Source organism: Ovis aries, chromosome 2, assembly GCF_016772045.2.
Source record: "Ovis aries strain OAR_USU_Benz2616 breed Rambouillet chromosome 2, ARS-UI_Ramb_v3.0, whole genome shotgun sequence".
Classification (NCBI taxonomy): domain Eukaryota; kingdom Metazoa; phylum Chordata; class Mammalia; order Artiodactyla; family Bovidae; genus Ovis; species Ovis aries.
The window spans coordinates 240,792,051-240,820,012 of NC_056055.1; the positions used below are offsets into that span (position 1 = coordinate 240,792,051).

Sequence of the window (27,962 nt, forward strand, 5' to 3'; positions counted from 1 at the left end):
GAGGGAAAAGGTGCCTCTTTCCCCATCTGGGCCTGGCACTTGGAGTCCTCCCCACCCTGGGAAGACTGCCTGGGCCGCAGCTGTGTACTTCCTCACCCACTGTCCTTGACTCAGGGCCAGACTGTCTCCCCTCCCCTTTAACTCCCAGTGCCCCCTCCACGTCAAGAATCTAGCAGCCCGTAGCTCCCCAGAGAGAGAGCCTTCTCGGCACCCCACACTGTAAGCTGCTCCAGGGATGACCTGAGTCATCCAGGGGCCAGAGGTCAAACTGGAGGATGGAGGTGGGAGGCCTTGGAATGGCCTTGGGGACAGCATGTTCTGGCCAGCAAGCTAGTCACTAGTCACGGGAGTTTCCAGAGCTGCGAGGCCATCAAAGCAGAAAAACACCCGATACCCTGGACCTGGTTTGGACCCACCATCCCTGTCCCTCTCTCTCAGAGTGGCCCCAGATCCCAGGCGAGACCTGAGTCCACCTCCCCCGTGCAGCTGCCTTGGAGGTATTTATAGCCTGAGCGTGAGGCAGCAAGGACACGCACTTTTATTTCGGAAGTGATAATGCCAGTTCCAGGTGGGTGAGCCCAGGAAGACCCAGAGTCCCCTCCCCTACTCTAATCTCACTACCAGGGCCCTGGGCACCGCCCTTGCCACCACTCAGCCCGCCTAGAAACGGCCCCCCTTCTTAGTCCAAAGTGTGTGGGCCAAACCAGTTTTCAGACGTCAAACTGGGCACCACCAACCAACCTCCAAGACCCCGCTAATCCCACCCAGCAGGCGTTTAGAAGTCCCTTCTCGGTCCTGGATCTGCCTGCAGTGCAGGAGACCTGGGTTCGATCCCTGAATTGGGAAGACACCCTGGAGAAGGGAAAGGCTACCCACTCCAGTATTCTGGCCTGGAGAATTCCATGGACTGTAAAGCCCATGGGATCACAAAGAGTCGGACAAGACTGAGCGACTTTCACTCTCGGTCCCGGAATAGGAAGCGCGGCTCGGTGCTGACCTCTAATGGACGAGGCTGATAGTGCCGGACGACGGCAGTGCCTGAGCCGAGGGGCCACCGGCGTGCCCACCTCCTCCCCTCCCAACTCTGCTCCGCCCGGTGGAGAAGGAAGCCCTGAAACTTGCTCCCCGGCGCGTCTTTGCTCCATCCCTGGGGCTCCAGGATTGTGCCCGGCAAGCCAGGAACCTGCGGCAAAGATGCCTCCCGGGGTGTAGGCGTGGAGTTCACTCTGCACACCTTGTCCACGTCCCCGCCCACTGTCGGCACAGGGCCCAGGCCCGTAGCTGATGTCTATCTGATCGTCAAATATTTGTGGCGTACCTGCCAGGCCAGAGAGAGGAGGCCACGGCCCTTCCCTCCTGGGGGCCTGACAGCGTACCTGTGCAAGCCAGCATGAATAAGGGGACTACGGGACACACCGGCTGTGAAAGCGCAGAGGATCGGGGCGGGGGTGGGGGTCAGGCAGGTTCGTGGAGGAGGCGAGGACCTGAAAGAGAAGCAGATGTTAGCTCGGCAGAGAAGCCGAGAAAGGCATTCCAGGTAAAGGGTCTGCGAAGGCAGAGGCCAGGCGGCAGATGTAGCGCGGAGCACGTGGGAACTGCCACTGGGCTGGAGGAGGGGGCGAGGCTGTTGCTGGCCAATCGGGATCGGCCGTGTTGGGCTCACCGGCAGCCTGGATTGGGTCTCCAGATATTCCAGAGGAGGGGACTGCGGCTCCATCCCCGCCCCCAACCCCGGGCAGGTTGCAGCGCCCCCTGGGAGCCGGGCCAGGGTCTCAGCTGGTTGGTTCCTCCTAGGGCTTCTCCAGGCTGCGATACTTCTTACGCAACACAGACACCGGGTCCTTGAAAAGCACTGGGTCTAGACGGAGGCGCGATGACACTAGGGGCATGTGGCCGAACCCTGCCGCCATCTGGTTGAGGCAGTCCTGGGCGGCCGGCTGAGGCTCCGCTCTGAACCGCGGACCCCCAGGCGCCTAAGAGGGGGCAGAGAAATGTGTTGGGGGGGTGCTTCTCTTACTTGGAATCCCGCCCCCCGCCCCCGCGCCCCCCCCACCCCCACCCCGCTCCGTCCCGTGCAGCACAAAGGATTTGGGTTAGATAGCCTGGCTTCCCTAGCCAGGGCCCTCCCAGTGCCGACCACGCCCCTGGGGCCTCACCAGTGGAGGAGGTCTGGCCTCCTGATGCCACGGCCCATAGGGCACCTTGATAGGCGGCAACTTGGTGACGGCTGCTACTAGAAAGTTCATCAGGACATCCACGCAGGGCGGTGACTCATCTGCCAGAGTCCTCAGAGCCTTGGGCAGGGAGTGGGTGAAGAGGGTGTGGTAATACCTGGGTGAGAGGAGAGGAATAGGAGAGGCTGCAGCCCGATTCCCCCCCAAGGCCGAATTCTTCTCCCTCCTGGCCTCACTCTCCCATTGACCCCAAATTCCTAAGCTTCTTGTGAAAGTCCTGCACCCTTTTCTGAGCCCTGGCTGCCTCCAGGAGCTCCCATCCTGTGTATGCTCTGCTCTCCACTACTCTGTGCCCTGTGGCTTCTCTGCAGCCAATAGTGAAATGAAATGCAGAAAGGCAAAATGGTTGTAGGAGGAGGCCTTACAAATAGCTGAGAAAAGAAGAGAAGCTAAAGGCAAAGGAGAGGAAAGCTATACCCATCTTGAATGCAGAGTTCCAAAGAATAGCAAGGAGAGCTAAGAAAGTGATCAGTGCAAAGAAATAGAGAAAACAATAGAATGGGAAAGGGTAGAGATCACTTCAAGAAAATTAGAGATACCAAGGGAACATTTCATGCAAACATGGGCACAATAAAGGACAGAAATGGTATGGACCTAACAGAAATAGAAAAGGGGAGTCACTCAGTTGTGTCCGACTCTTAGCGACCCCATGGACTACAGCCTACCAGGCTCTTCCATCCATGGGATTTTCCAGGCAAGAGTACTGGAGTGGGGTGTCATTGCCTTCTCCAACACAGCAGAACTATACACAAAAGATTTTAATGACCCAGATAACCATGATGGTGTGATCACTCACCTAGAGCCAGACATTCTGGGGTCCAAAGTGAAGCCGGCCTTAGGAAGCGTCACTATGAATAAAGCTAGTGGAGGTGACGGAATTCCAGTTGAGCTATTTCAAATCTTAAAAGATGATGCTGTGAAAGTGCTACCCTCAATATGCCAGCAAATTTGGAAAACTCAGCAGTGGCCACAGGACTGGAAAAGGTCAGTTTTCATTCCAATCCCAAAGAAAGGCAATGCCAAAGAATGTTCAAACTACTGCACAATTGCACTCGTCTCACACACTAGCAAAGTAATGCCCCAAATTCTCCAAGCCAGGCTTCAACAGTATGTGAACCAAGAATTTCCAGATATTCAAGCTGGATTTAGAAAAGACAGAGGAATTAGAGATCAAATTGCCAACATCTGTTGGATCATAGAAAAAGCAAAAGAGTTCCAGAAAATATCTATTTCTGCTTTATTGACTACACTAAAGCCTTTGACTGTGTGGATTACAACAAACTGGAAAATTCTGAAAGAGATGGGAATACCAGACCACCTTCCCTGCCTCCTGAGAAATCTCAGGAAGTTTCCAGGTCAAGAAGCAACAGTTAGAATTGGACATGGAACAACGGATTGGTTCCAGATTGGGAAAGGAGTATGTCAAGGCTGTATATTGTTACCCTGCTTATTTAACTTATAGGCAGAGTACTTCATGCAAAATGCCGGGCTGGATGAAGCACAAGCTGGAATCAAGATTGCTGGAAGAAATATCAATAACCTCAGATGTGCAGATGATACCACCCTTATGGCAGAAAGCAAAGCAGAACTAAAGGGCCTCTTGATGAAAGTGAAAGAGGAGAGTGAAAAAGCTGGCTTAAAACTCAATATTCAAAAAACTAAGATCATGGCATCCAGTCCCATCACTTAATGGCAAATAGATGGGGAAACGAAACAATGAGAGACTATTTTATTGGGCTCCAAAATCACTGCAGATGGTGACTGCAGCCATGAAATTGAAAAATACTTTCTCCTTAGAAGAACACTTATGACCAACCTAGACAGCATATTAAAAAGCAGAGATATCACTTTGCCAACAAAGGTCCACCTAGTCAAAGTTATGGTTTTTCCAGTGGTCATGTATGGATGTGAGAGTTGGACTATAAAGAAAGCTGAGCACCGAAGAATTGATGCTTTTGAAGTGTGGTGTTGGGAGAAGACTCTTGAGAGTCCCTTGGACAGGAAGGAGATCAAACCAGTCAATCCTAAAGGAAATCAGTCCTGAATATTCATTGGAAGGACTGGTGCTGAAGCTGAAACTCCAATACTTTGGCCACCTCATGTGAAGAACTGACTCATTTGAAAAGACCCTGATGCTGGGAAAGATTGAAGGCAGTAGGAGAAGGGGACGACAGGTTGAGATGGTTGGATGGCATCACCGACTCAATGGACATGAGTTTGAGCAAACTCTGGGAGATGGTGATGAACAGAGAAGCCTGGCATGCTGCAGTCCATGGGGACACAAAGAGTTGGGCATGACTGAGCGACTGAACTGAACTGAACTTTCCTTTCCCTCAGGCTCCGTGGGGACCCCTCCCCTGGGCTCTGAGTCTGAATTCAGGCAGAGTGAGAAGGAGGAAAGGATCAGCTGGTTCCCAGGCCTTCAAAGACGGCAGCCCAAAGAGTAACTTCAGGGAGGCTGTGGATTTACCACACCTCCCCCAAATCCAACCCTGTCCATGGCCTCTGCATGGCTCTGCTTAAAACACCACTAGCTGCCTTTGGTTGACTATCTGTGTGCGAAGGACTTCATGTACTTTTCTTATCTGATGGTCACACCAGCCCTGTGAGGTGAGTACACTTTACAAATGAGGAAACTGAACCTCAGGAGAGGTGGGGAGACTTGCCCATCACAGCACTGGGAAGTGGCCTTGAACCTGGATCTCTGGGCTATGTGCTGGCTGTATGTGTCCACTCCCATACCACCCTGCTCCTGGTTCAAAGAGGGGGTTCTCTGTGACCCTCTGAGTCCAGTGCCAGCGTTACCATCGGTACCTGTGGTAGAAGGCAGCTGAGGTGAGAACCATGGAGAATTCATTGGTCCTCTCGCCAGTGTAGCCCCAGCCCCCCTGGGCCTCATCCCAGAAGTGGCTCCATGTGAGAAAGCCGACCATCCGCTCCGGGAAGCTCTGCCATACCGTGAAAGCGAAGTCCACCTGGGGAGATATTTAAGTGAGGTGTGAGGAAGGACTTTCTGCCGAGCCAGGAACATCAGAGACATGGAGTCAAGGCCAGCCCGGCTGAGGGGACTCAGGGGAGAGGAGATGGCAGCCTGAACATGTCCAGGGGTTGCTTAGGAACTCCCCAGCTAGGAAATAGAAACAGTGCTTTGCAGCTGGGAACTGAAAATATCTTCAGAGAGTCTGTGAAGTGAAAGTTGCTCAGTTGTGTCCGATCCTTTGCGACCCCATGGACTGTAGCCCGCCAGGCTCCTCTGTCCATGGAATTCTCCAGGCAAGAATACTGGAGTGGGTAGCCATTCCCTTCTCCAGGGGATCTTCCTGACCCAGGGGTTGAACCAGGGTCTCCTGCATTAAAGGCAGATTCTTTACCATCTGAGCCACCAGGGAAGCCCAAAGAATCTGTGGAAAGCTTTTGTTAGACTTCTAAGGAGGGGGCTGATGGCTCACCTGGGTGATGTCTAAAGCAGGAGGCTAGACCTCTTGATCTTTGATCATCCCAGCTCCCGGACTCTGAGGGGCTACCAGGACCCACACAGGAGTCCTCTTGAGGGGTCCTCACCTCACTTGTGGAAAGACTGCTGTGGGCGTCCAGGCTCAGGATGGCATCGGTGTCGATGGCGCTGTGCGGGAGGAAGCGGTCACTGGCCTGCAGGGGGACGGGATGGAGGGCAACTCAGCTGTGGGACCCCTCCCCAGGCTCCCACAGTGAGAATCTGAGTATCTGCTAAGCAGGATCCCCACCCTCGCCACCCCCTGCAGGCATGGTGTAAAAGGAAGAGCCGTGAAAACAAGTCTGCAAGGACCTCGGACCCGAGGACCTCGCTTTCCCTCTGTGGATTTCAGTCTGCCCTTTGGTTAAATGGGGCCATTGGTGTCTAGGTTCCTTCCAGGTTTGACATTTCAGGATTCCTCTAGGGGCACATCAGATGCTCACCTTAACCCTGGAAGGGGTTGTTAAACATCCTTTGTTTCAAAGAGACAGGTTCAGAGAGATAGGCTTGCCCAAGATGGCACAGCAAGCGGTTGTGTTACACCAGCCCAGATTCTCGGAAGCCACCTGCCCCATCCCCACCCCCGCCCCAAATGCTGCCACCTGTCCAAGTTTCCCCTCTCTCCCTTACCTGAGACAGCAAGGTAGTCCCTCTGCCTTCCCTCATCACACAAAACTTGGTTCTCTGGCAGTACAATTCACAAGGATGGAAGAGAATCATTTCTATTAGGCCTGCAGCTGAAACCCATGGTATGATTTCTCAGGCCCAACTTGAAGTCCAGCTCAGGCCCAAGTGAATCCTGCCGTGTGTGTGTCCCCCAGCTCCCAGCCTTCTGCCCTTCCTGTGCCCCTCCCCATCCTCACCTTCCTGTGCCCATCAAGGACTGTCAAGGGCACTGCTGTCTCAGGCCACCTGGGTGGGGGTGGCTTCTTACTGCTCCAGAGAACCAAGATCTAGAAGGAAAGACGGGGGAGGATGTCCTGAAGCCTGGGGCAGAAGGTGGGGGTGGGGGTGGGGGGGTCCCAGGAGTCCTCTTTCTCAGGGTGGAAGAAGTTTAGGGGAGCCGCTGTTGTAGCTGGCTTTGGAAGGAATTTAGTTGGATCCAAGGTGCATCCATGGCTGCCCTGTTTTTGCCTCTGGGTTTCTGGAAGGCATGAATTCTGGTAACACACAGGTAGCTATCTGTAGCGTTAGAGCTCAGGTCACACCTAGCCTGGACCCTGACCCCATCCCCATCTTTTCTCGAAGGTTTTCATTCTCTTCCTCTTGCTCTTTTATCATTCCCAGCCCAGCTCAAGCCCATCTTTGAAGCTGCTCCATCTGTGCTCTGGCTGAACAAACTGCTTATTTCCTTTTCATGTACTCTCGAGAGCGTATCTGGTTTCTCTGGAGTGACATTTGACAGTCTGTGCTCTGGGAGATGCTAACTAAATATGAATCTGGGGCGGAATCCTTTCCTGCTTTTTCTCTGCATCCTCAGCATCAAGCCCAGGGTGCTCAGAAAATGCCGGATGCGCAAATGAATGCATGTACGTTTACTTCCCTGGTGGCTCAGACGGTAAAGCGTCTGTCTACAGTGCGGGAGACCTGGGTTCGATCCCTGGGTCAGGAAGACTCCCTGGAGAAGGAAATGGCAACCCACTCCAGTATTCTTGCTTAGAAAATCCCATGGACAGAGGAGCCTGGTGTCCATGGGGTCACAAAGAGTCGGACACGACTGAGCGACTTCACTTTCTTTCACTTCACATTTACTTCAACCTCCCAAGAGGTGCCTGTTTTTCAGGGGGCTTCATCAGTTTCCATGAGGGAAGAGGGGATAGAGGTGGAAAGAACCTAGGGAGAAACTTGGAACTGAAAGAGGAAGGCAGCAATGGTACTTGAAAATCCTTCCCATGACTCTCCCACAATGTGTGGTTATCCTTGGTATCCAGATGTCTTCAAGGGCCCCACCCTGTTCCTTGCCCCTACTCTGGATCCAAGCACCCCAGCCGGCAAGGGGGCAGACCTGGGCACAGTGCTGGGCGCCTGCCACCGCCTGGATGAGCTTCAGGGGGGGCTGGCCTGGAGCCCCCACCCAAATCAGGGCACTGAACCTGCCCAGAGGACGAGAGCCTGGAGGAATGAGACACAGGCTGTTAGGGTGGGAGGGAACAGAACCCCCTGGAGAATGACCTGAGTTGGGAACCTGGGGAGCCGGGAGGGGTCGGGGATTTGGAGAGGGGCTTGGTGGGACCTTAGGGTTGAAGCTGGGGCAGACTTGGGGCGAGTTGACGAGGGGACTTCAAGTTGTCCCATCCCTAGGGCATTCACCTTGTTGTAGGTGGTAGAAGGGGAAGTCCGAGGGGCTTGTGGAGAAAGTGGACAGGGCCAGGAGTGCCCCTGGGGGGCTGTTCCACAGGAGCGAGGGGTGAGCAGATGCTCCAGAGATTCGGTCCTGAATAATCTGCATAAGGAGAGAAGGCTGGGCAGAGGGCGTGGCCAGTGTGGCGGTGGGCGGGGCCTGAGGAAGCGAGGACCTGGTGCGGCCCCACACCACCCTCTCCAGGAATCGGGGAGGGCAGCATCTGGATCACCAGACGGCTGGGGACAGCAGGGTTCAGAGTCCAGAGTAGGGGTCGCTGCCTGATGCTGTCTGCACTCATGGCAGACACCAGGAACAGGCCATGACGTTCTTTCCGGAACTAGAATCCCTCCCAACACAAGCCCCAGGCAACCAAGGCCCATCAGCGGGAGCTGGCGCATGCTTAGAAATCTGTTTGCTACAGATGTCGCTCTAGAGAGGGGGAAACTGGGCCAAGACCAGAGCAGGAGCTCATTCAGGGGCTTGGAGCCAAGTCTCAGATTCTTCCCAGAAGCATCTTCAAGGGGGAAGCCAAAGCACCAGGGCAGAGGAAGTGTTTGAAGAGAGGAGCATGGTGAGGGGACAGGGATGGGGTGGAGCCAGGCATCCGAGTCCCCCTCACCTCCAGAGTGGTATGGATGACTTTCTCGATGGAGGAGAAGTACGCATCCCATAGAAACTGGGCCTGCTGACGCAGGGCAAGGACCCGTGTGAGGGGCATCTCCTGGAGGGCAGCCAGGACCTGGGGTCAGAGGGAGAAAGGAAGCATGGGGCCCTGGCAGGCTGTGACTGACCTGTGCGGACAACCTAGGGTGCGGGTCTGGAACCAGAAGTCAGCTCCCGTGGTTCTCTACGTGGGTTGGCAGCTGTCATCCTTGGCAAAATCCCAGGTAATTTAGCAATCAAGTGTTCAAGGGTCACACAGAGCTGGGTTTAAATGCCACTTAGTAACTGTGTGACTGTGGACAAAGCACTTAACATCTCTGAATCTGTTTCCTCATCTGTAAAGTCGACAGATAGCCCTGGCCTCATAGGGTGGTTGCAAGGATTAAATTAGCTGATAGATATTAAGTGTTTAGCACATTGTAGAGGCTCAGTGGAAGGAAGCTATTCCTGTTAGCTTCTTGCCCTGTTCTCCACTTCTCAGGAGATTCGAGGCTTACGTTTATATTTTTCAGAGATGAGCAAAGTTAGTTTTATCAGACGGGAAAATCACTGAGCGTTTTGCTTTCCCACTCCAAGCTCCATGTAGGTGCTCAGATTTTGGATTTTTGGGTGACTTTTCCTTAAGCTAGGTACTTAAGCAGTCATGGACCGGTGGGATTGGGCCCATGGAGATCATCTAGTCTAACTTATCCCATTGTACAGATGGGGGAACTGAGGCTGAAAGAGGCTGAGGACTTGCTCTCAGAACCCCAGAGGCTTAGGGCTGGGGTTAAAGTCATCAATATACATAAATGGAGGATAGGAGTGAGGGTTAGGATCCCGGGGTCCCCCCATGTCCCGAGTCCAGTCCTCACCCCACAGGCAGGGCCCTGAGCTACCTGAAGTGGGAGCCTCTCGTCAGCTACAATGGCCGCCTTGGTCCAATCGATGACTTCCGAGAAGGGCAGCTCCCAGCGAGGGCTGAGAAGCACAGGAATGCAGCCAGCCTGGGGGGTAGGGGGGTCACTGGGGAGCCCAGTCCCAACCTGCACACACTCTCCCCTCCTCTCTGCTGCAGTGGGGGCAAGGGGTAAAGAGGAGAGAAAAGTGGGATTTTTCTGGGGATCGGGTGTTGTTCTGCATGGGGTGCAGTGAATATGGCTGGAGACGCACCTGAGCCTCAGAGTAAAGGAGTGGGCAGCTCACTGCCCCTTCCCACTGGTCTGGGCTTAGACTACCCTTCCAGTTCAGGAGTGTGGTGGGAGAGGGCCGGGGGGTGCCCCCATCCGGGTTGTACCTGCAAGGCTTGAAGGAAGTGCAAGGCATCAGGACTGTGGCCAGGGATGAGGCAGAAGGTGGCATTGGGTAGCGTTGCCCGGGGGTGGGTCCTAAAGAGGCACAGGAAGGGGTCCTGCACATAGAAAGCCTAAGACAGCTGCCCCCACCCCAGCTCCCTTGATGCCTCCACCCCAGCCCCCTTGATGCCCCCCCAGCCCTCCACACTAACACTCCCAAATTCACAATGTGCAAGCCCACCATCATGTTCTCATATTTTAACATTCTTGCACGCACACAGCCACACACTGTCCCCGTCCCACTGCTGAGGCAGTGGGCAGGAACCCCAAGCTCAAGCTCTCTGCCGCTGCCCTCAGGATTAGGCACCTCCCTTCTCTTCTCTGGACCATGGTTTGCTCATTTGCAAAATGGGAGGCAGCCTAGCTGCTGTTTCCACTGACTTGGGCGCGTACATACGCATTTGCCCTCCCACCACTCGCCACACGCAGACTTCTGGGCACCCCTCACCTAAGTGGCCTCCATGCCCTGTTCTCCCCCCATCCTCAGAGCCCAGGCCCGTGAAAGGCTCTTCTGTCCGAAGGTGGGCTGGGCCCCCAGCCTGGAACCACACAGGAAGCAGCTGCCCAGAGAGGCCCCCTCGCCCAGAGGACAGGCCTCCTCTGTTCCTCCCACTCCCCTCCCCCCAGGCCCAGGGCCACCCTCAGGCTGCGTGTCTGTGAGGGGCGGGGTAGGAGTCACAGTCTCGTCAGAGCCACTACCTACCCTGGGACTGCCCAGCCAGGGAAGGAGCGCCATGACCTGGCTACAGAGGGGGTGTGTGTGTGTGCGGGTATGTGTGTGTGCATGTGTGTGTACAGGACTCTGGGCTATGGGGTATGTGTGTGTGGTGTGTGTGTGGTGTGCTGTGTGTGGTGTGGTGTGTGTGTGGTGTGCTGTGTGTGGTGTGGTGTGTGTGTGTGTGTGTGTGTGTGATGTGATGTGTGTATGCACACCTGCACGCATGGGTGTGCACAGGACTCTAGGCTGTGGGGTGTGTGTGTGTGGTGTGTGTGTGTGTGTGTGGTGTGTGTGTGTGTGTGTGTGTGTGTGTGTGTGTGTGTGTGTGTGTGTGTGTGTGTGTGTGTGTGTGTGTGTGTGTGTGTGTGTGTGTGTGTGTGTGTGTGTGTGTGTGTGTGTGTGTGTGTGTGTGTGTGTGTGTGTGTGTGTGTGTGTGTGTGTGTGTGTGTGTGTGTGTGTGTGTGTGTGTGTGTGTGTGTGTGTGTGTGTGTGTGTGTGTGTGTGTGTGTGTGTGTGTGTGTGTGTGTGTGTGTGTGTGTGTGTGTGTGTGTGTGTGTGCACACATGCACTCATGGGTGTGCACAGGACTCTGGGCTATGGAGTGTGTGGTGTGTGTGTGTGTGTGTGTGTGTGTGTGTGTGTGTGTGTGTGTGTGTGTGTGTGGGTGTGTGTGTGTGTGGTGTGGTGTGTGTGGTGTGGTGTGTGTGTGTGTGGTGTGGTGGGTGTGTGTGTGTGTGGTGTGTGTGTGTGTGTGGTGTGTGTGTGTGGTGTGTGTGTGTATGTGTGGTGTGGTGTGTGTGCACACATGCACTCATGGGTGTGCACAGGACTCTGGGCTATGGAGTGTGTGTGGTGTGGTGTGGTGTGTGTGTGTGGTGTGGTGTGTGTGTGTGTGGTGTGGTGTGTGTGTGTGTGTGTGTGTCTGGTGTGTGTGTGTGTGTGGTGTGGTGTGTGCACACATGCACTCATGGGTGTGCACAGGACTCTGGGCTATGGAGTGTGTGTGGTGTGGTGTGGTGTGTGTGTGTGGTGTGGTGTGTGTGTGTGTGGTGTGGTGTGTGTGTGTGTCTGGTGTGTGTGTGTCTGGTGTGTGTGTATGTGTGGTGTGGTGTGTGTGTGCACACATGCACTCATGGGTGTGCACAGGACTCTGGGCTATGGAGTATGTGTGGTGTGGTGTGTGTGGTGTGGTGTGTGTGTGTGTGGTGTGGTGTGGTGTGTGTGTGGTGTAGTGTGTGTGTATGTGCACACACGGGTGTGCACAGGACTCTGGGGCCCATAGACCTGCTCTGAGTGGGACTGAGGAGTAGGGCTGAGAGGATCCCAGGACCCTTCTCACCTACAGCCTGTCTGGTCCTGAGTCTCAACTTTCAGGAAGCAATCCTAGGAGCAGTTAGCCTCTGGACCAACCTTCCTTGAACAGATGGGGAGACTGAGTCTCAGAGAGCCCGAGGACTGGCTCAGGGTCTCAGAAAGGGTGGGGGCTCTGCTGGAACTAGAACCAAGGTGTGCTGACCCCTGACCCTGGGTTATCTGGACTACCCTGGAGCTGCTGCCCAGGGGTCTCCCAGCGGACCCTGCTTTCTTTGTCTGATGCTCAGGTGTCCATCAGGCTTCTCCCGGAAGAAGCCACAAGTTAAAAACAGGACACCCTCCATCTCACTAAAAGCCACGGCGCCAGCCAGCCACAGTCCTCTCTTCCTCCTCAATAAACCCCTAAAGGACTGAAAACTCCTAAGTTGAAGGCTACGGAGAAACCAGAGCCAGATAACTTACTCAATAAACTGGACCAGTCAGTCCTCGATAACCTCCACTGTCCCCTCTGTGTGTGTGCACGTCCTTCTTCCTCAGCCTGAAGCACCCGTCCCTGCCTTGCCGCCTGAAGAGTTCCCCCTACTCAGTCTTAATGTGTAAAGTTCAAAAATCACCTCCTCTGGGAAGCCCTCCATGGTCTCTCCAGAGATGGTGCCTTCCTTTCTGCTCCCACAGCCTCTCCATGCTCTGAAGAAGTAATGAACTGAGCTAACCTGAACTGAGCATGTCCTTTGTTCTAAGTGCTTTAAGTACTTAGACTCACTTCATTCTCACAGCAACCCTATGAGATGAGAGGTATGTGTATGCTCCATTTTACAGATGAGGAAACTGAGGCCTAAAGAGGTTCTGCAGCTCTGAAGTAGAGGAGCCAGGCAGGCAGCTCGCCCAGCCTCTCTCTGCTTAACAATGTCTGTCATAACCAGGGACTTGCCTGTCTCTCTAATAAGACCGAGCTACTTGAGGGTTGGGGCTGTGCCTCCTTCAGCCAATATCCCCAGGGCCAAGCAGAGAACCCTGCAGAGAATGGGCACTCAGTGTGCAACAGAGGGGAGACTCAGCACCAATGGACCAAAGGTCTGAAAGGTCAGTTTTGGCACAAATTCTAGTAACGGAGCTGGCTGAGAGTAGACAGTGGGTGGCCTTGGGAGGTGTCGAGTTCCCTATCAGAGGCTGGTTGAGCACTGCATGGCATGTGTGTGTGTGTGCGTGTGTGCGTGTGTGTGTGTGTGTGTGTGTGTTGTGGAAGGGATGTCATGGTGACTGCTGATCATCTGTGACTCTGTAAAGTATTTGCCATGGACTTGGGCCCTCAGTGCCCAAGGCTGCTGACAAGGTGACTCCGCCCATGGCCCCAGGCAGGGCAGCATTGCAATTTGCAATGCCCTAGGCTCTGGCCTTTGCAGCCTCTCAACCATAAAAATATTATAGACATTATATTCGACAACTGTGTTGGTATAAAAATGAACCTACTAATATATTAAAGCATTTTCTTCTATTCAAAAGTTCATTTCTTTTTTCCTTCTGATTTTCAAAGAAATGAAAACAGTTTCATGGGCTCCAATATCATGGGCCCTAGGCACTGCACCTCTTGGGCCCAGTGGCGACAGGGCAGGGGATCTTAAACATGCATTAAATTTATGTTTAAAAAAAAAAAGCAGGGAAGAACCTATGCACGTTTATATCCACACAGAGTACTTCAGAAAAGACACGAGAGAGACTAGCAACGGTGTTTAGCTCCAGGAAGGAAAACTGGGTGGCCGGAGACAGGAATGGCAGGGAGGTATTACTGTCCACCCTTTTGTGCCTTTGGAATTTCGTACCATGTGAATGAATCCCCTATTCATAAAAGTAAATAAATAGCAATTTAAACTGTTAGAGGCTTATTCCAAAGCAACAGGAGACTGTTCAACGAAGGTGGAAAAATATGTGCTTTGGAGCCAGAAATGTGCGGTTTAATCTCAAGCTCTGCAGCTCATAAGTGCCGGGTCAGAGCAGTGAGGGAGGCCCTGGTGAACCAAGGAGCTTGTCACCAAAGGCCCTTGGCTGGCTCCCTCCACCTCTCTGAGCCTCAGTTTCGTGTTCCCTGAAACGGGGATAGTAACACCTCCCTTGAAATGTGCTTGAGAGGATTAGCCATAGCTGGCGCATCACCCGCCCGGGAGAGTGAGAGCGGAGAGCGGGGAGTGGGCTCTCCCCAAATGCTCCCTTTCGCCCTTCCCCCCACCCCCAGCGGGGTAAATGTGGGCCAGTGGCAGGGACATGAATCCCCGCTTTCTCTGGCCAGCCCTTGTTTATTCAGGCCACCTTCCAGGGCCGGTCCACGGCTGCGGGCCTCCCTCTCTCTGTCCCTATACTTGACTGCTGTTCAGACAGATGCCTGGCACTACAGGGAAACTGAGGCTCCAGAGATTACAAGTCCTGATGCCTGCAAGTGGTGGAGGCCAAACACAGAACTGCTTGAAGTTCGGGGGACAGTTAGAGGCTGCCAGGCATGACACCTTGGAAATAAACTATCAAAAAGGCAACTCAGACGGTGGCCCACAGCTATTAGAAAATCTTGGCTGGTTCTGGCCAGTTTGGATTAAAGCAGTAAACATTTAGTGAGCTCCTACCTACCGTGTGCACTCCCCAAGTTTCAGTTTCTCAAAATTCAGGCTAAAATACCTTTCAGATTCACCAGTAACTGACAGCATTTAGCATTCACTAAACTGTGGAAAATTCTGAAAGAGATAGGAATACCAGACCACCTGACCTGCCTCTTGAGAAATCTGTATGCAGGTCAGGAAGCAACAGTTAGAACTAGACATGGAACAACAGACTGGTTCCAAATAGGAAGACGAGTATGTCAAGGCTGTATACTGTCACCCTGCTTATTTAACTTCTATGCAGAGTACATCATGAGAAACACTGGACTGGAAGAAACACAAGCTGGAATCAAGATTGCCAGGAGAAATATCAATAACCTCAGATATGCAGATGACACCACCCTTATGGCAGAAAGTGAAGAGGAGCTAAAAGCCTCTGGATGAAAGTGAAAGAGGAGAGTGAAAAAGTTGGCCTAAAGCTCAACATTCAGAAAACGAAGATCATGGCATCTGGTCCCATCACTCCATGGGAAATAGATGGGGAAACAGTGGAAACAGTGTCAGACTTTATTTTGGGGGGCTCCAAAATCACTGCAGATGGTGACTGCAGCCATGAAATTAAAAGACGCTTATTCCTTGGAAGAAAAGTTATGACCAACCTAGATAGCATATTTAAAAGCAGAGACATTACTTTGCCAACAAAGGTCCGTCTAGTCAAGGCTATGGTTTTTCCTGTGGTCATGTATGGATGTGAGAGTTGGACTGTGAAGAAGGCTGAGCACCAAAGAATTGATGCTTTTGAACTGTGGTGTTGGAGAAGACTCTTGAGAGTCCCTTGGACTGCAAGGAGATCCAACCAGTCCATTCTGAAGGAGATCAACCCTGGGATTTCTTTGGAGGGAACGATGCTAAAGCTGAAACTCCAGTACTTTGGCCACCTCATGGGAAGAGTTGACTCATTGGAAAAGACTCTGACGCTGGGAGGGATTGGGGGCAGGAGGAGAAGGGGACGACCCAGGATGAGATGGCTGGATGGCATCACTGACTTGATGGACGTGAGTGTGAGTGAACTCCGGGAGTTGGTGATGGACAGGGAGGCCTGGCATGCTGCGATTCATGGGGTTGCAAAGAGTCGGACACGACTGAGCGACTGAACTGAACTGAACTGAAAGTCAGCTGAAAGAACTTCCTGTAACTAAGAATGGCTAAGTGTCTAATCAGAAGTAAGGCCAGGCAAATGAGTGGAGTCACCAAAGGTCAGCTCTGTCTGAATTTGGAGCTTGAGGTGCCTGGGGGGATCCCCAGCACTTCAGGTGCGGTCCAGGAGATGCCTGCTAGGGATGGGTCCTGGCAGAAGGGCCATGGGGACTGAGGGACAGGTCTGCTGTTCCTAACCTGGCTGCGGGGCTCCTTGGAGGCCACGTGCCTTTGGGAGGTAGAGAGATTCCAGTCCCACAAGAGCCCTGTGGCTGAGAGAAGCCCCAGAAGCCCCAGGCAGAGGCAAAAATGGAGCTTGGCCACGAGAAGAATTCCTGGGAGGGAAGTGGAGCTTAGAATAAGCCATGTTGTTCTAGCAAAGAACAGGGAGATATCTGACACGGGGCAAGAGAAGGATTCTAGAGTAACAGGTTCCAACTCCAGTCTGCCCAGCCAGCCTGTGGATATTTCTAGCTTCCTGGGGGTACAGAGGGATTAGTGCTTAAGGGTTAACTGCTTTACCAACTAGCCCAGGTGGAGACATTTTCGAATGAGTTCTCCATGTCCCCATGGGTTCCCATGTCCCTTGTATGTATTCAGACACTCTCACTGGTGGGAATGCTTTTGCAGGTCTGACTTTATCCATATTTGCTATAGCCAAAGGCTAGAGGTTAATCCCCAAAATGAGACATAGGAGCAGCTTCCATCTGTGATCATGGCCCAGAGGTATGTTACGGAATTGATCATAAACTCCCAGAACTCTAATGCTGAAGGCTTTGGAGCCATGCAATCCTAGACTGAAATACTAGCTGTACTCTTTCTGGCTGGGTGGCCTCAGGAAACTTATTTAACCTCTCTGGGCTTTAGTGTCTGGTACACCAATACTTAAAAGAATAGAGATTAGTATTATTTTATGATAACCATTTATAAAATGTGCTTAGCACATACTGGGACTTCTCTGGTAGCTCAAATGGTAAAGAATTTGCCTGCAAGGCAAGAGACCCGGGTTCAGTCCCTGGGTCAGGAAGATCCCCTGGAGAAGGGAATGACTACCCACTCCAGTATTCTTGCATGCAGAATTCCATGGACAGAGGAGCCTGGCAGGCTACAGTCCATGGGGTCTCAGAGAGTTGACGACTGTGTGACTAGCACAGCACACGGTAAGCACTATAGACTTGTATGTTAAATAAAATGTTAGGGAAGGAGGGATTGGCATAAAAGAAGAGTAAATAGGAGTGAGTCACATTTTATGCTTTTAAAGATCCCCAAGAAAAAAGTCCAAAATCTGCTTTGAACACCCCTTGTAGCAGATCACCATCTTGGTGGTCGTGTTCTCTGTTATCTAACCCAATTCCCTCCTGCTGCAGCTGAGGTCTAAATTTGCCCATCTCAATCCTACCCGGGCTCCTGGGCTCACTCCCACCACAGACCCCTCCCATCCAGCCCCCGAGGGGAGAGGTCCACTTACTGCTTGGGTCCATGGTCCTGCTCACAGCGTCCATCCCAGGGGCAGGCAGAGAAGTTGGTCCTTGCCAAGCGCCACCCGCCCCTCTCTTCTGCCACAGCTATCAGGGCCACCCCAGGGAGGGGGCTGTGCTGCTGCAGCTGGCCAAGGGCCCCCCCTCGCAAAGGGTGGGCTTCGGGGAGAAGCGGGAGGGCCACGTCAAAGCCGGGCCGGAAGGTGTCCACCGTGGGGCTGGCCTCGGCCACCATCGCCTGTCCCAGCTGGAAGATCCGGAGGCAAGGGGTGGGGTGGAGACTGAGGACCAGATGGTTCTTGCCCCCATCCCACTGCGGGAGCGCCGGGTGGCACTCTCCAGCGGGGGTGTCGGGGCTGAGGACGAGGACGAGGAGGCAAGCCTCCGCAGCGCTGGCTGTGTGGTAGCGGGAGCCCTCGATGGAAGTCAGGACCTTGCGCGGAGTCTCAGAGATGGGTCCGACCGCCGAGTACACGAACACCTTGAGGCTACCACCTCTGCACCTCGAGGCATCAAAGCAAGCTTCCCGGTAGCAGCGGCCGCCACGGGGGGCTTGAGGGCCATATTCCAGGAGCTCCCCAGGCTGGGAGAAACTCTGCAGGAGCTCTGCGTCCAGCCAGCGGGGCCAGCCTTGGGGGCCCCCTGCCTGGCGTCTGGCAGGCTCTGCCAGGCGGAGAACTGGGAAGACTCTTAGCAGGATGAGGAGCCAGGAGGCTGACAGGGCCAGCCAAAGGGACTTTCTTCTCCATGACTGCATGTGGCCACCCACAGCCAGGGCTGCAGGAAGCAGGGGAAGCCAGGGGTTCACAGAGGGGGCCTCTGGGATGGGGATCCACCCTCTAGGTCAGCACCCTCATTGTACAGATGGGAAGACTGAGGCCTATGAAGGGCAAGATCCAACAGCAAGTCACAAGTCACGGGCCAGGGAGGACCCCGCTCTCTGGCCCTGCCTTCTTGTGGTCCGGACTCTGCTTCCTTGGCCTTTGGACAACCAAGCCAGTTTTTGCCCTTCCCAGCAGGCCCCCTGCCCCTGGGTGCTGCTCAGGCTGATGCAACCCCTGCGCAGACTGCAAGCCAGTGTCCTTCTGCCCTCCTGGCTGCACCCCCTGACCTTGGCCTTGAGGGAGAGGAGGGCAGTCTGCCAGGCCATGGGGGACCTGTCAGGATTCCCACACGAGGCGGTTTGGCCAGGGTGCAGGGCTGGATGGAAGCAGGGCTGGTTTCCCCAATCCTCCCCCTTTCTGAGCAGCCCCTGAGCAGCCCGGCCACCCTGTGTCCAATGGCAAGCACTCCTGGGCTGAGGGCCCTGTGGCTGGAACTGAAATTAGATCCTACATCCCATGTGGGCTCTCAGGGTCAGCTGAGGGCAAGGCCTGAGTGCAGCCGGTGGCCCCTGCCTGGGGGGCTGGGAGGGCTCTAAGTCCTGGTCCTCTCCCACCCTGCCTAAGTCCCAGCCCAGGCAGCTCAGTCCCTCCTCCCTCCACCTCTAGCAGTTGGTCCTGCACCCTCGGCTTGGAGCTATCAGGGTGCAGAGGCCGGGGACCTTCTGCCAAGCCCCTGCCCCATGGCTCCCAAGCCCTGCTGTGTCTCGCCTCCCTTCTCAGGGCAGTGTTTGGTCAATCTAGATCTCTTTCCCAGCGGCAGCCTGACTCCTCCCCTGCCAGCTCTGATTGGCTCCTGTCTGGGAGGCAAGCTTTCCACTTAACCCCTTCCAAACCAGTTTTCTGGATTGCTAATAATGATAACCAGCAGGGCCCACAGCTCATGATTGGCCTTGAGCTATTCCAACCTCTATCTCACGTCAGCCTTAGAAGACCAAGGTTTAATCACTGTCGTTTCCTATGGATGAGCAAAGTGAAACTCAGAGAGAGGATGGTATCTTCTAAGGAGACCCTGCTAAGGAGTGGCAGGGTGGGATTTGAACCTTGAGGTCCTGACTAGAGTCCTTAGAGCTTTCCACTGGTCACTGCAGCTGGGGGACTTGCTCCTAGATGGGATACAGGTTCTCCACGTTTTAACCCTTTCCATCAACAGAAGAGATAACTGAGGCATCAAGTGGCTGCGGGGTGGGTGTGTGATACTGGATAAGGTGCTTCCAACTATTCCCAGGATTGGTCTCTCTTCCTTCAGCCCCCAGCCCTTACCCTCTGCCAATCCAACTCTAGCTCCAGTTTTTCCAGCACCTTTCCTGACACCTTACACTCAGACCCATGGGTCCACCCTTACCTGGAGCTCTGTCGGAAGGGTCTGTAGTACTGGATCCTTGTTCAAGTCCATATGTGGAGTTCTTCCTGAGGGTGAAGGGCTTCCCTGGTGGCTCAGATGGTAGAGAATCTGCCTGCAATGCAGGAGAGCTGGGTTAGATCCCTGGGTTGGGAAGATCCCATGGAGAAAGGAAATGGCAGCCCACTCCAGGATTCTTGCCTGGAGAATTCCATGGACAGAGGAGCTGTAAACAGTCTGACACGACTAAGTGACCAGCACTTTCTTTTTCCTGAAGGCTCCATTTCCTGACTCCATTGATCCACACCCCATTGAGGGTCCCCCCAGCCACCCCCTACCTCTCAGTTCTTGGGTCTGTGCTCTGTGGCGGGAGTCAGGAATGGGTGATGTCACCCAGTGAGGAATCACTGAAGTGATAGAGAGACAGGCTGGCTGCCAGGAGCCCCAGTCTGACCTGGAGTGGCCTCTGTTTCTGTCTCCTACTGCCTGGACAATGTTGGGCCTCTGTCTCTGATTCTCTAGGGAGGGAGTAATAATATCCACTTTAAGACTGTAGCCTAGTTAAAAGCCAGGCCTACCCTGTGGGGGGTGTCCCTCAACAAGTAGCAGTCTCCTGGCTTCTTCTTTTTTTTTTTAAATTTAAAAATATTTACTTATTTATTTGGCTGCATCAGATCTTCTTTGCGGCACATGGGTTCTCTATTGTGGTGCAGGGTGGCATGAGGGCCAAGTAGTTGCTATGCGGGATTAGTTGCCACAGGGCAAGTGGGATCCTAGTTCCCCAACAAGGGACTGGCCCGGTGTCCCCCACGTTGGAAGGTGGATTCTAAACCCCTGGACCACCAGGGAAGTCCTAGCCTCCTGCCTTCTTGCCTTCCTCTGATCTCAGAGGGCTGCTGATGTGACCTCCACATTGGAAGGTGGATTCTATACCCCTAGACCACCAGGGAAGTCCTAGCCTCCTGCCTTCTTGCCTTCCCCTGATCTCAGAGGGCTGCTGATGCGATGAGGGAGCCACCACAGGAATGTTAGGGCCTCAGAGGGCAGCCAGCCTGGGGTGGGGCACCATTCACACACTCAAGAATGTCCTCAAAATGGCTCACACAGGGGGACTCTGGCCTCTTCACACTACAGGGTCAATAACTAAGGGAGACGCTGACTTTCCACAGGCATCAGGCTCTCTTCTGCAACAAGAGAAAGGGAGCTTTGCACTCGCTGCTCCTGCCTCTCCCCTTCCTCCACTAACTCCTCCTCCTCCTCCAGAGACTGGCGCAAAGCTCCCTTCCTACAGGAAGCTTCCCTGACTCTCCTTGGCTGGGCTGGGGCCCTCCTTTAGGTTCTCATGCCGCTCCTTCTCCTCTGTGCCTGTGCACACTCATTCATCCATCAAGCAAACACTGTTGTTTTTTTTTTTGCAATGTATACATATTTATTTATTTTGGCTACTTCTGGTCGTAGTTGCAGTACACGGGATTTGCGGTGTTTGGTCTCCAGAGAGCACGGGCTCAGCAGTTGCCTGTCGGCATGTGGGATCTTAGTTCCCTGACCAGGGACTAAATTTGTGTCTGCTGCATTGGCAGATGGGTTCTTAACCACTGAACTACCAGGGAGGTCCCTCATCCAGCAAACACTTAATCTGTGCTAAGTACAGGCTAGGTTCTGTGCCAGGCTCTGGAGATACAATTCTGAAGAACAATAATAGCTAACATTCCTAGTATACTTGGTGCCATCTGTGGCTCTACGTGCCAGCGTCTTGGTTTATTTAGTCCTCTCCTGAGAGGGCATTGCAGGAGATACTATTATTATCCCCATTTTCCAGGTGAGGAAATGGACCCAGAGAGCTGAGGTAACTTCTTTTTTGGGGGCCTTGCCCCTTGGTATATGGGCTCTGAGCTCCCAGATCAGGGACTGAATCTGCGCCCCCTGTGTTGGAAGTAAGGACCTTAACCACTGGACAGCCAGGGAAGCCCCATCTTAGGTAACTTGACTCAATTTCCACACTCCAGCCTGGACTTAGACCCAGGCTGTCCATTCCTTTCACCTCTGGACCATTCTAGCTCCTGAGTGAGACAAACATTATGTACTCCCTCCCCTGAAATTCACTGTTTGAGGGAAAGAGAGGTCAGCTACCAGGCAATTACAGAATTAGGGAAGGAGACTATGGAAGGGCCCACAGGGGCTGCCTAACCCAGGGGGCCAGAAAAGCTGTCTGAGGCAGTGACATCACTGTGGTTGCCTGTGTGGGGACAGACAGCAAATGGCGAAAGTGGAGGCAGGGACAGTTTTTTTCTGGGTCACCCCACAAGTTACTCACTCATTCTACAGCTACTTAATGAGCCCCTACTCTGGGCCAGGCAGGCCCTCAGGGAGTGAACCAAGCAAACAAAATCTTGCTCTCGTGGAGTTTGCTTTCCTGAGAGGGAAAATCAGCAATAAACAAAACAGACAAGTAACATATCCCATGAGATAGTTGGCAATAGTGCTCTGGAGAAGGGAAGGGCCTGCACTGTTAAATGTTAAAGGCAGGCCTCCGTGGGGCCTTCCCTGGTGGTTCAGTGGCTAAGACTCCACGCTCCCCATGCAGGGGGCCTGGGTTCAGTTCCTGGTCGGGGAACTAGATTTCACATGCCGCAACTAAAGTGTTCCCATGTCGCAAGTAAGAGATTCCATGTGCCGCAAGTGAGGCGTGATGGAGTCAAATAAATATATAAATATTAAAAAAAAAAAAAGGCAGGAAAAGCTGACCTTTGAGGTGAGGGAGTAAGTGGAAGGTGTTTCTAGGGGAAGATCATTCCCGCCAGGGTGCAGGTTCTGGGTGGGGACTCTGCCTGCCATATGCCTGGTCTGACCTTGTTTTCCCAGCACCACTGGGACTCTTGGCAAGAGGCTGATTTGGCAGCAGAGACAGAAGCAGGGAGACCCGTGGGGCCAGGTGAGTCAGGCAGGTGAGCTGTGATGGTGGTTTGGACCAGGGTGACATGGGTGAAAGGAGTAAGAAGCAGTTAGATCCTGGATTTATTCTGAGCCAGGGCAAAACAACAAATGTGTTGATGGATTGGATGTGAGGTTTGGCCTGAGCCTGAGCCGCCGGCAGGATGGAGCTGCTGTCAACTGAGATGAACTGAGTGGGGAGCCGATTAGGGGGAGAAGGTCAGGATTTCAGTTCTGAGGCTAGGAGTCATATCACATTCATCCTTCTCATCCCCAGGATTAGTATAATAAATGGCCAACACATGCTTGTTGAATGAGTGAAAGAATGGATGATGGACAATGTTGGGAGGGTAGGAGGCCAAGGCCAGCTGGTGAAGGGTTTGTGGGGAGATGGATCCTGTTCCAGTTCCCCTGGCCCCGGCCCTGGGCACACTGGCTGGCTCATGCCCACACCCACTCTTGCATCCGTACACAAGGCCTCTCCTACTTCCATCCCTGAAGTGGGGCTCTCAGGCCAGCTGGGGCCTGGACTTGTCCAGAAGCAAATCACGCAGTTGCTCTGGGGCTTGGATGGAGGAAGAGAAAGCAGGGAATCCTGCCAGGCAGGACTGCCTTGGGCTCATCCTAAAAATATACCTCTGGGCTCTGCCAATGCTCCGGGGCCTCCATCAGGCTCTTCAGGGTTCACAGAAGCCTCCAGGAGTCCCAGTCCCATACCTGGGCTCTGATCAGTGGGAGAGGTCACACTTCGGGAAGAGGGGGGTGGGACAGGGCGGGAAGGAGTGGAGAGCAGTAAATAGGAGGAAGACAAGCAAGGAGAGGAGGACAGAAGGCCTGGGATCTGGCTTCTGCCTGGAGGCTTCTGGGAGAAGGCAGAAATCTTGTTTTCTGCAGGGTAAGTTTGCAGCAGGCCTTTTATTCGGATTTGGGGATGAGGAGCTCTCGCTGGCATCCGGGAGCTCTGAGCACTACCATGTTGGTTTCATTTCCATAGTGGCATCAGGCTGCCTGGGGGCTGCCTAAGCATGGGGTTTCTTCTTACCTGAGGTGCCAGGGGTCACGTTAGCCAAGATGCCCAGGTAGAAAATGGGCACTAACATCTTTGTATTTGATCTGAAGCGTTCCTTCTTTGCACCCTGAGTCTGCCTCCCTCCAGGCCTTCCTTCTCTGGGTTGGGCTGAAATTTCCAGAAAGATTATAGCTAGTCTCCCAGGGGGGAGGGGATTGGTGCCCTGTAGAATGCTGTGGTCAAGAGTACTTAGCAAGCTTGTGTTTCTATGCAAGTGGCTTCATCTCTCTGTGCTTCTGCTTCTTCATCTGTAAAATGCTGCTAACAGCTCCTTCCTCAAAGGCTTGCTGGGAAGAGAATTAGATGAAATCGTGAATGTTTGGCTTTCAGAACACCATGCCTGACCCTCAGGCACCCAACAAATGAAGTCCTCTGTCCCTACTCAGGTCCCAGGGCAGGGAGATGATTTGCACAAAAGATTTCCAAGATGTCCATCTGGATAGATTGGGGCCAGGATTTGGGTTTTCCTTCCCGCCCCTGTGTTTTCCCTCCTGCAAGCCCATCTCCGTTCCAGAAGAAAGACACTTGGCGCTATCACCGTGGAAACCCATCTGCCGCTTCTTATCTGCTGGTGTTTTTTCCTCCCACTTGGAACCATCTGGGTGTCTCACTGCAGAATTAACAGGAGTGGGGGCTGAAGGCTTTGGAAGGCTCTGGGGTCTCAGCTTCCACTTGCTGGAGCACAGATAACCCCAAACCGTGGTGAAGACCTACAGGGCCCTGCAGTATCGATCCAGCTCCTGCTAAAATGTGTCTGTCCCACTAAGCCCACAGCGGATAATTCATACTTGGGGGAGGGCCCAGGGAGCAGCCCAAGGGACTCTGGGAGGGAAGTTGGGAAAAGCAGGTCTGCCCTCTGCTTCTGCCCCAGGAGCTTCCCTAGTGGCTCAGAGGGTAAAGCATCTGCCTTCAATGCAGGTAGACCTGGGTTTGATTCCTGGGTCAGGAAGATCCTCTGGAGGAGGAAATGGCAATCCACTCCAGTACCTTTGCCCAGAAAATCCCATCGACAGTGGAGCCCAGTAGGCTACAGTCCATGGGGTCGCAAAGAGTCGGACACGACTGAGCAATTTCACTTCACTTCACTTCACTTCTCCCCCAGGCATGCCTTGTGACCTTGGACAGTCACACCCTTTCTTCCTGGGCCTTCAGTTTCTCACCATCAGCCTAATATGGTGGCAGGACTAGGCTTTCCAGAGCAACAAGATCTGGAATTCTCACTCAGAAGTAATCCTAATATAGGCTGCAGGTCAGTCCTTCCTTTTTCCATCCTGTCAACACTTGACTTTATTAAGGAAGAGTATATGAACTTGGAAGTGAGGCACTGGGGATAGTGCTTGACCTTCATCTGTCCACTGGGGCATCATCTAACAGCCCCTGAGAGTTACGTGACTCCCTACGTACTAGGGTCCAGATGTTTTATAAGCCTGAGACTAAGATGCTAACTTATAGAAAATAGATGAGATAGAAAGGACTTTTGTCCAATAGTGACACAAATGATTTCTGACCAGCAGAGATCACCCCAAAGGTTACAGTCATGTGCTTTAGGGTGGCAGTCCCCAACCTTTTTGGCACCAGGGACCAATTTCATGGAAGACAATTTTTCCATGGACCAAGGATGGTAGGCATGGTTTTGGGATGATTCAAGTGCATTGCATTTATTGTGCTCTTTATTTTTAAACTTTTGTATTGGGGTATGGGCTTTCCCAGTGGCTCAGTGGTAAAGAGTCTGCCTGCCAACACAGGAGATGGGTTTGATCCGTGGGTTGGGAAGATCTTCTGGAGCAGGAAACAGCAACCCACTCCAGTATTTTTGCCTGGGAAATCCCATGGACAGAGGAGCCTCATGGGCTACGGTCCTTGGGTTAACGACAGCAATTGGAGATAGCTGATTAACGATGCTGTGATAGTTTTAGGTGAACAGCGAAGGGACTCAGCCATGCATATCCATGTAGCCACTCTCCAAACTCCCCTTCCATCCAGACGTACTGTGCACTTTATTTTCAATCTCATGCTGCCACTGATCTGACAAGGAGGTACCATCCTCGGCCTGGAGGCGGGGGACCTCTGCTGTAGGGCATTTGCCAGTTGGGACTCTGACTAGCAATCTTATTTCAGCCTTCTCTGTGCTTTGCTGATCAGTGAGCCCTCTGAACCAGGGGCTTCCCTGATGGTGCTAGTGGTAAAGAACCCGCCTGCCAATGCAGGAGACGAGAGACGTGGGCTCAATCTCTGGGTCAGGAAGATCCCCTGGAGGAGGGCATGGCAACCCACTCCAGTAGTCTGACTGAAGGATCCCACGGACAGAGGAGTCTGGAGGGCTACAGTCCATAGGGGTTGCAAAGAGTCTAACACTACTGAAGTGGATTAGCACGCACCCCTCTGAGCCAGCTTTGTCATCCTGAGAGATTCCTCATGAATGAGTGAAATACAACTTTGACAGGTGCTTAGGATGCATTAAAAAAAATATTTACTTGCATAGGGCTGTGCTGGGTCTTTGTGGTTGCGTGGGCTTTTCTCTAGCTGTGGTGGGTGGGGGCTGCTTTCCAGTTGTGGTGCTCGGGCTTCTCATCGTAGTGGCTTCTCTTGTTGTGGAGAAGCAGGGCTCTAGGGCACGAGAGCTTCAGCGGTCGTGGCTCCTGGGCTCTTCAGCACAGGCTCGATACTTGGGGCACACAGCCTTAGTTGCTCCACGGCATGTGGGATCTTGCCCCATCAGAATATAAACCTGAGTCTCCAGCACTGGCAGGTGGATTCTTTACCACTGAACCACCAGGGAAGCCTCTCACTATGCATTCGAATAATTTTTTAAAAAGCATTTTGAAGATTAAGAGTTGACAGCTCACTGAGCCTCATTTTCCTCTTCCAGAAAATGAGGAATCTGAAGGAAGGGCTTACAGATTTGCTGACCACATGCCAGCAGCTGCTGTTGAGCTCTTTGGATCCATGATTTCATTTAAGCCTTGCAGCAAAACTTCCAGGGCAGCTCTCAACCCCACTTTACAGGTGAGGTTAATGAGGTTCAGAGAGGTGAAGTGATTGCTCCAAGGCATCACAGCTAGTGAGTAATAGAGCCTGGTTTTGAACCACTACATCACAGGGTGGGGGCTAATTTCTGCTTCACAGGTTCATTATGGGGCTCCTTAAATGAGACAACATGTGGGAAAGTGCTTGGCAAACTTTACAGGGATGCACATATATGAATGATGATAGCCCAAGACTGCCTTCTAACTGGCCCACCCAACTGTGGCCCAGGGTCTGGCTCCTCCCCAGGGAGGCAGGCCTCTGCTTCCCGCACGGCAGTTTTCTGTTATCTGGAGGAAGCCAGAGGAGATTGAGGTGAGCGGGCATCTCTGGTCCAGCCCATCACAAACCAGAACACCTGCTGAAAACCATAGGCTGAGCTTTCAGCTCCTGCTGCTCCTTTGGAGCCTGCATTCCTGGGGCAGGGGTGGAGGGTGGGGACCGAGGGACAGCCAATCTGGACAGGCCAAGTAAAGCCAATTTAAACCCTAGTTCTGAAGTCATTCTGTGCCATTCTCCTGAATATTTCACCTGAATTAGACCTTCTCTGTAGGCTCCAGAAGCCACGCCCAGCCTCCTCTAGTTCCTGGAGTCTCCCAGAGCTGTCCACGCCTGGACATCTCCACCTCAGCCTTGGGTGCCAAGGGGTTAAGCACTAGGGCCAGCTTAACAAGTGTTTACCTAGCAGGCAGGCTGCCTGGAACCACAGGTAACTAACGGCCTGCTTTCCAGAGCTGAGGCAGGAAAATTTATTTGTCTTCACCTCCCTCCCTAGGGATGCTGCTTGGCAGAGTAAACACAGCTTTCTGTTGGCTCTTTGAGGAGATGTTCAGCAGAGGAGTGGGAGCTGGGGGCAGGGATCACGCCTAGAGGTGCTCTGAGGTGGAGTTGAAAGGGGTTCAGTGCCCTTCTTCTGGAGTCTGGGCCCTACCTCAGGAGTCTGGCTTAGACTGACATTCCTAAAGATGTGATCATTATTGCTGTAATTGATGGAGACCCTGACATATTGTACATCACTTCATTTAATTCTTACAAGCACCAGAAGGGTGAGGGACTCTTACTTCTGCTTCTGGATTAGGAACAGAAAATGCAGAGGTGAAATCACCTGTCCAGGGCCACTCAGCCAGTGGGCGGTAGAACTGGCGCCAAACCACAATCTCTTTATCAGATCTGCTGGGCTTTCTGCTTTCCCTCATGGGACAAAAGGCTACTGATTTATTGAGTACCTACTGTGTGTCAGGCACTATGTTGAACATTTTATTTGAATCTCTATTTCCTAGAATCCCTTTGCTACACCTTCAACATCAAAAAAGTGAGATGGTACAGTTCATACCTGGGGAAGGAAACACAGCTGT

General features: G+C 53.1%; 1 protein-coding gene across 4 annotated transcripts; it reads right to left on the reverse strand.

The window, feature by feature from the left end:
- Positions 1 to 515: 515 nt before the first annotated feature.
- Positions 516 to 18,970, reverse strand: EXTL1 (exostosin like glycosyltransferase 1). 4 transcript variants are annotated; one of them, XM_027965491.2, is made up of 12 exons: positions 17,351 to 18,970; positions 10,011 to 10,101; positions 9,613 to 9,720; positions 8,691 to 8,810; positions 8,038 to 8,170; positions 7,733 to 7,839; positions 6,591 to 6,680; positions 6,358 to 6,411; positions 5,796 to 5,882; positions 5,049 to 5,209; positions 2,157 to 2,331; positions 516 to 1,973 (listed from the first exon to the last, which is right to left on the reverse strand). In XM_027965491.2, exons 1-12 carry the CDS (start codon positions 18,115 to 18,117, stop codon positions 1,791 to 1,793), a joined length of 2,076 nt encoding a protein of 691 aa, XP_027821292.1. In that variant the 5' UTR covers positions 18,118 to 18,970; the 3' UTR covers positions 516 to 1,790. The 4 variants fall into 4 exon arrangements, with proteins under 4 accessions (XP_027821292.1, XP_042100458.1, XP_014949163.2 ...); XM_042244524.1 differs by lacking the exon at positions 9,613 to 9,720; XM_015093677.3 differs by lacking the exon at positions 6,358 to 6,411.
- Positions 18,971 to 27,962: the final 8,992 nt, after the last annotated feature.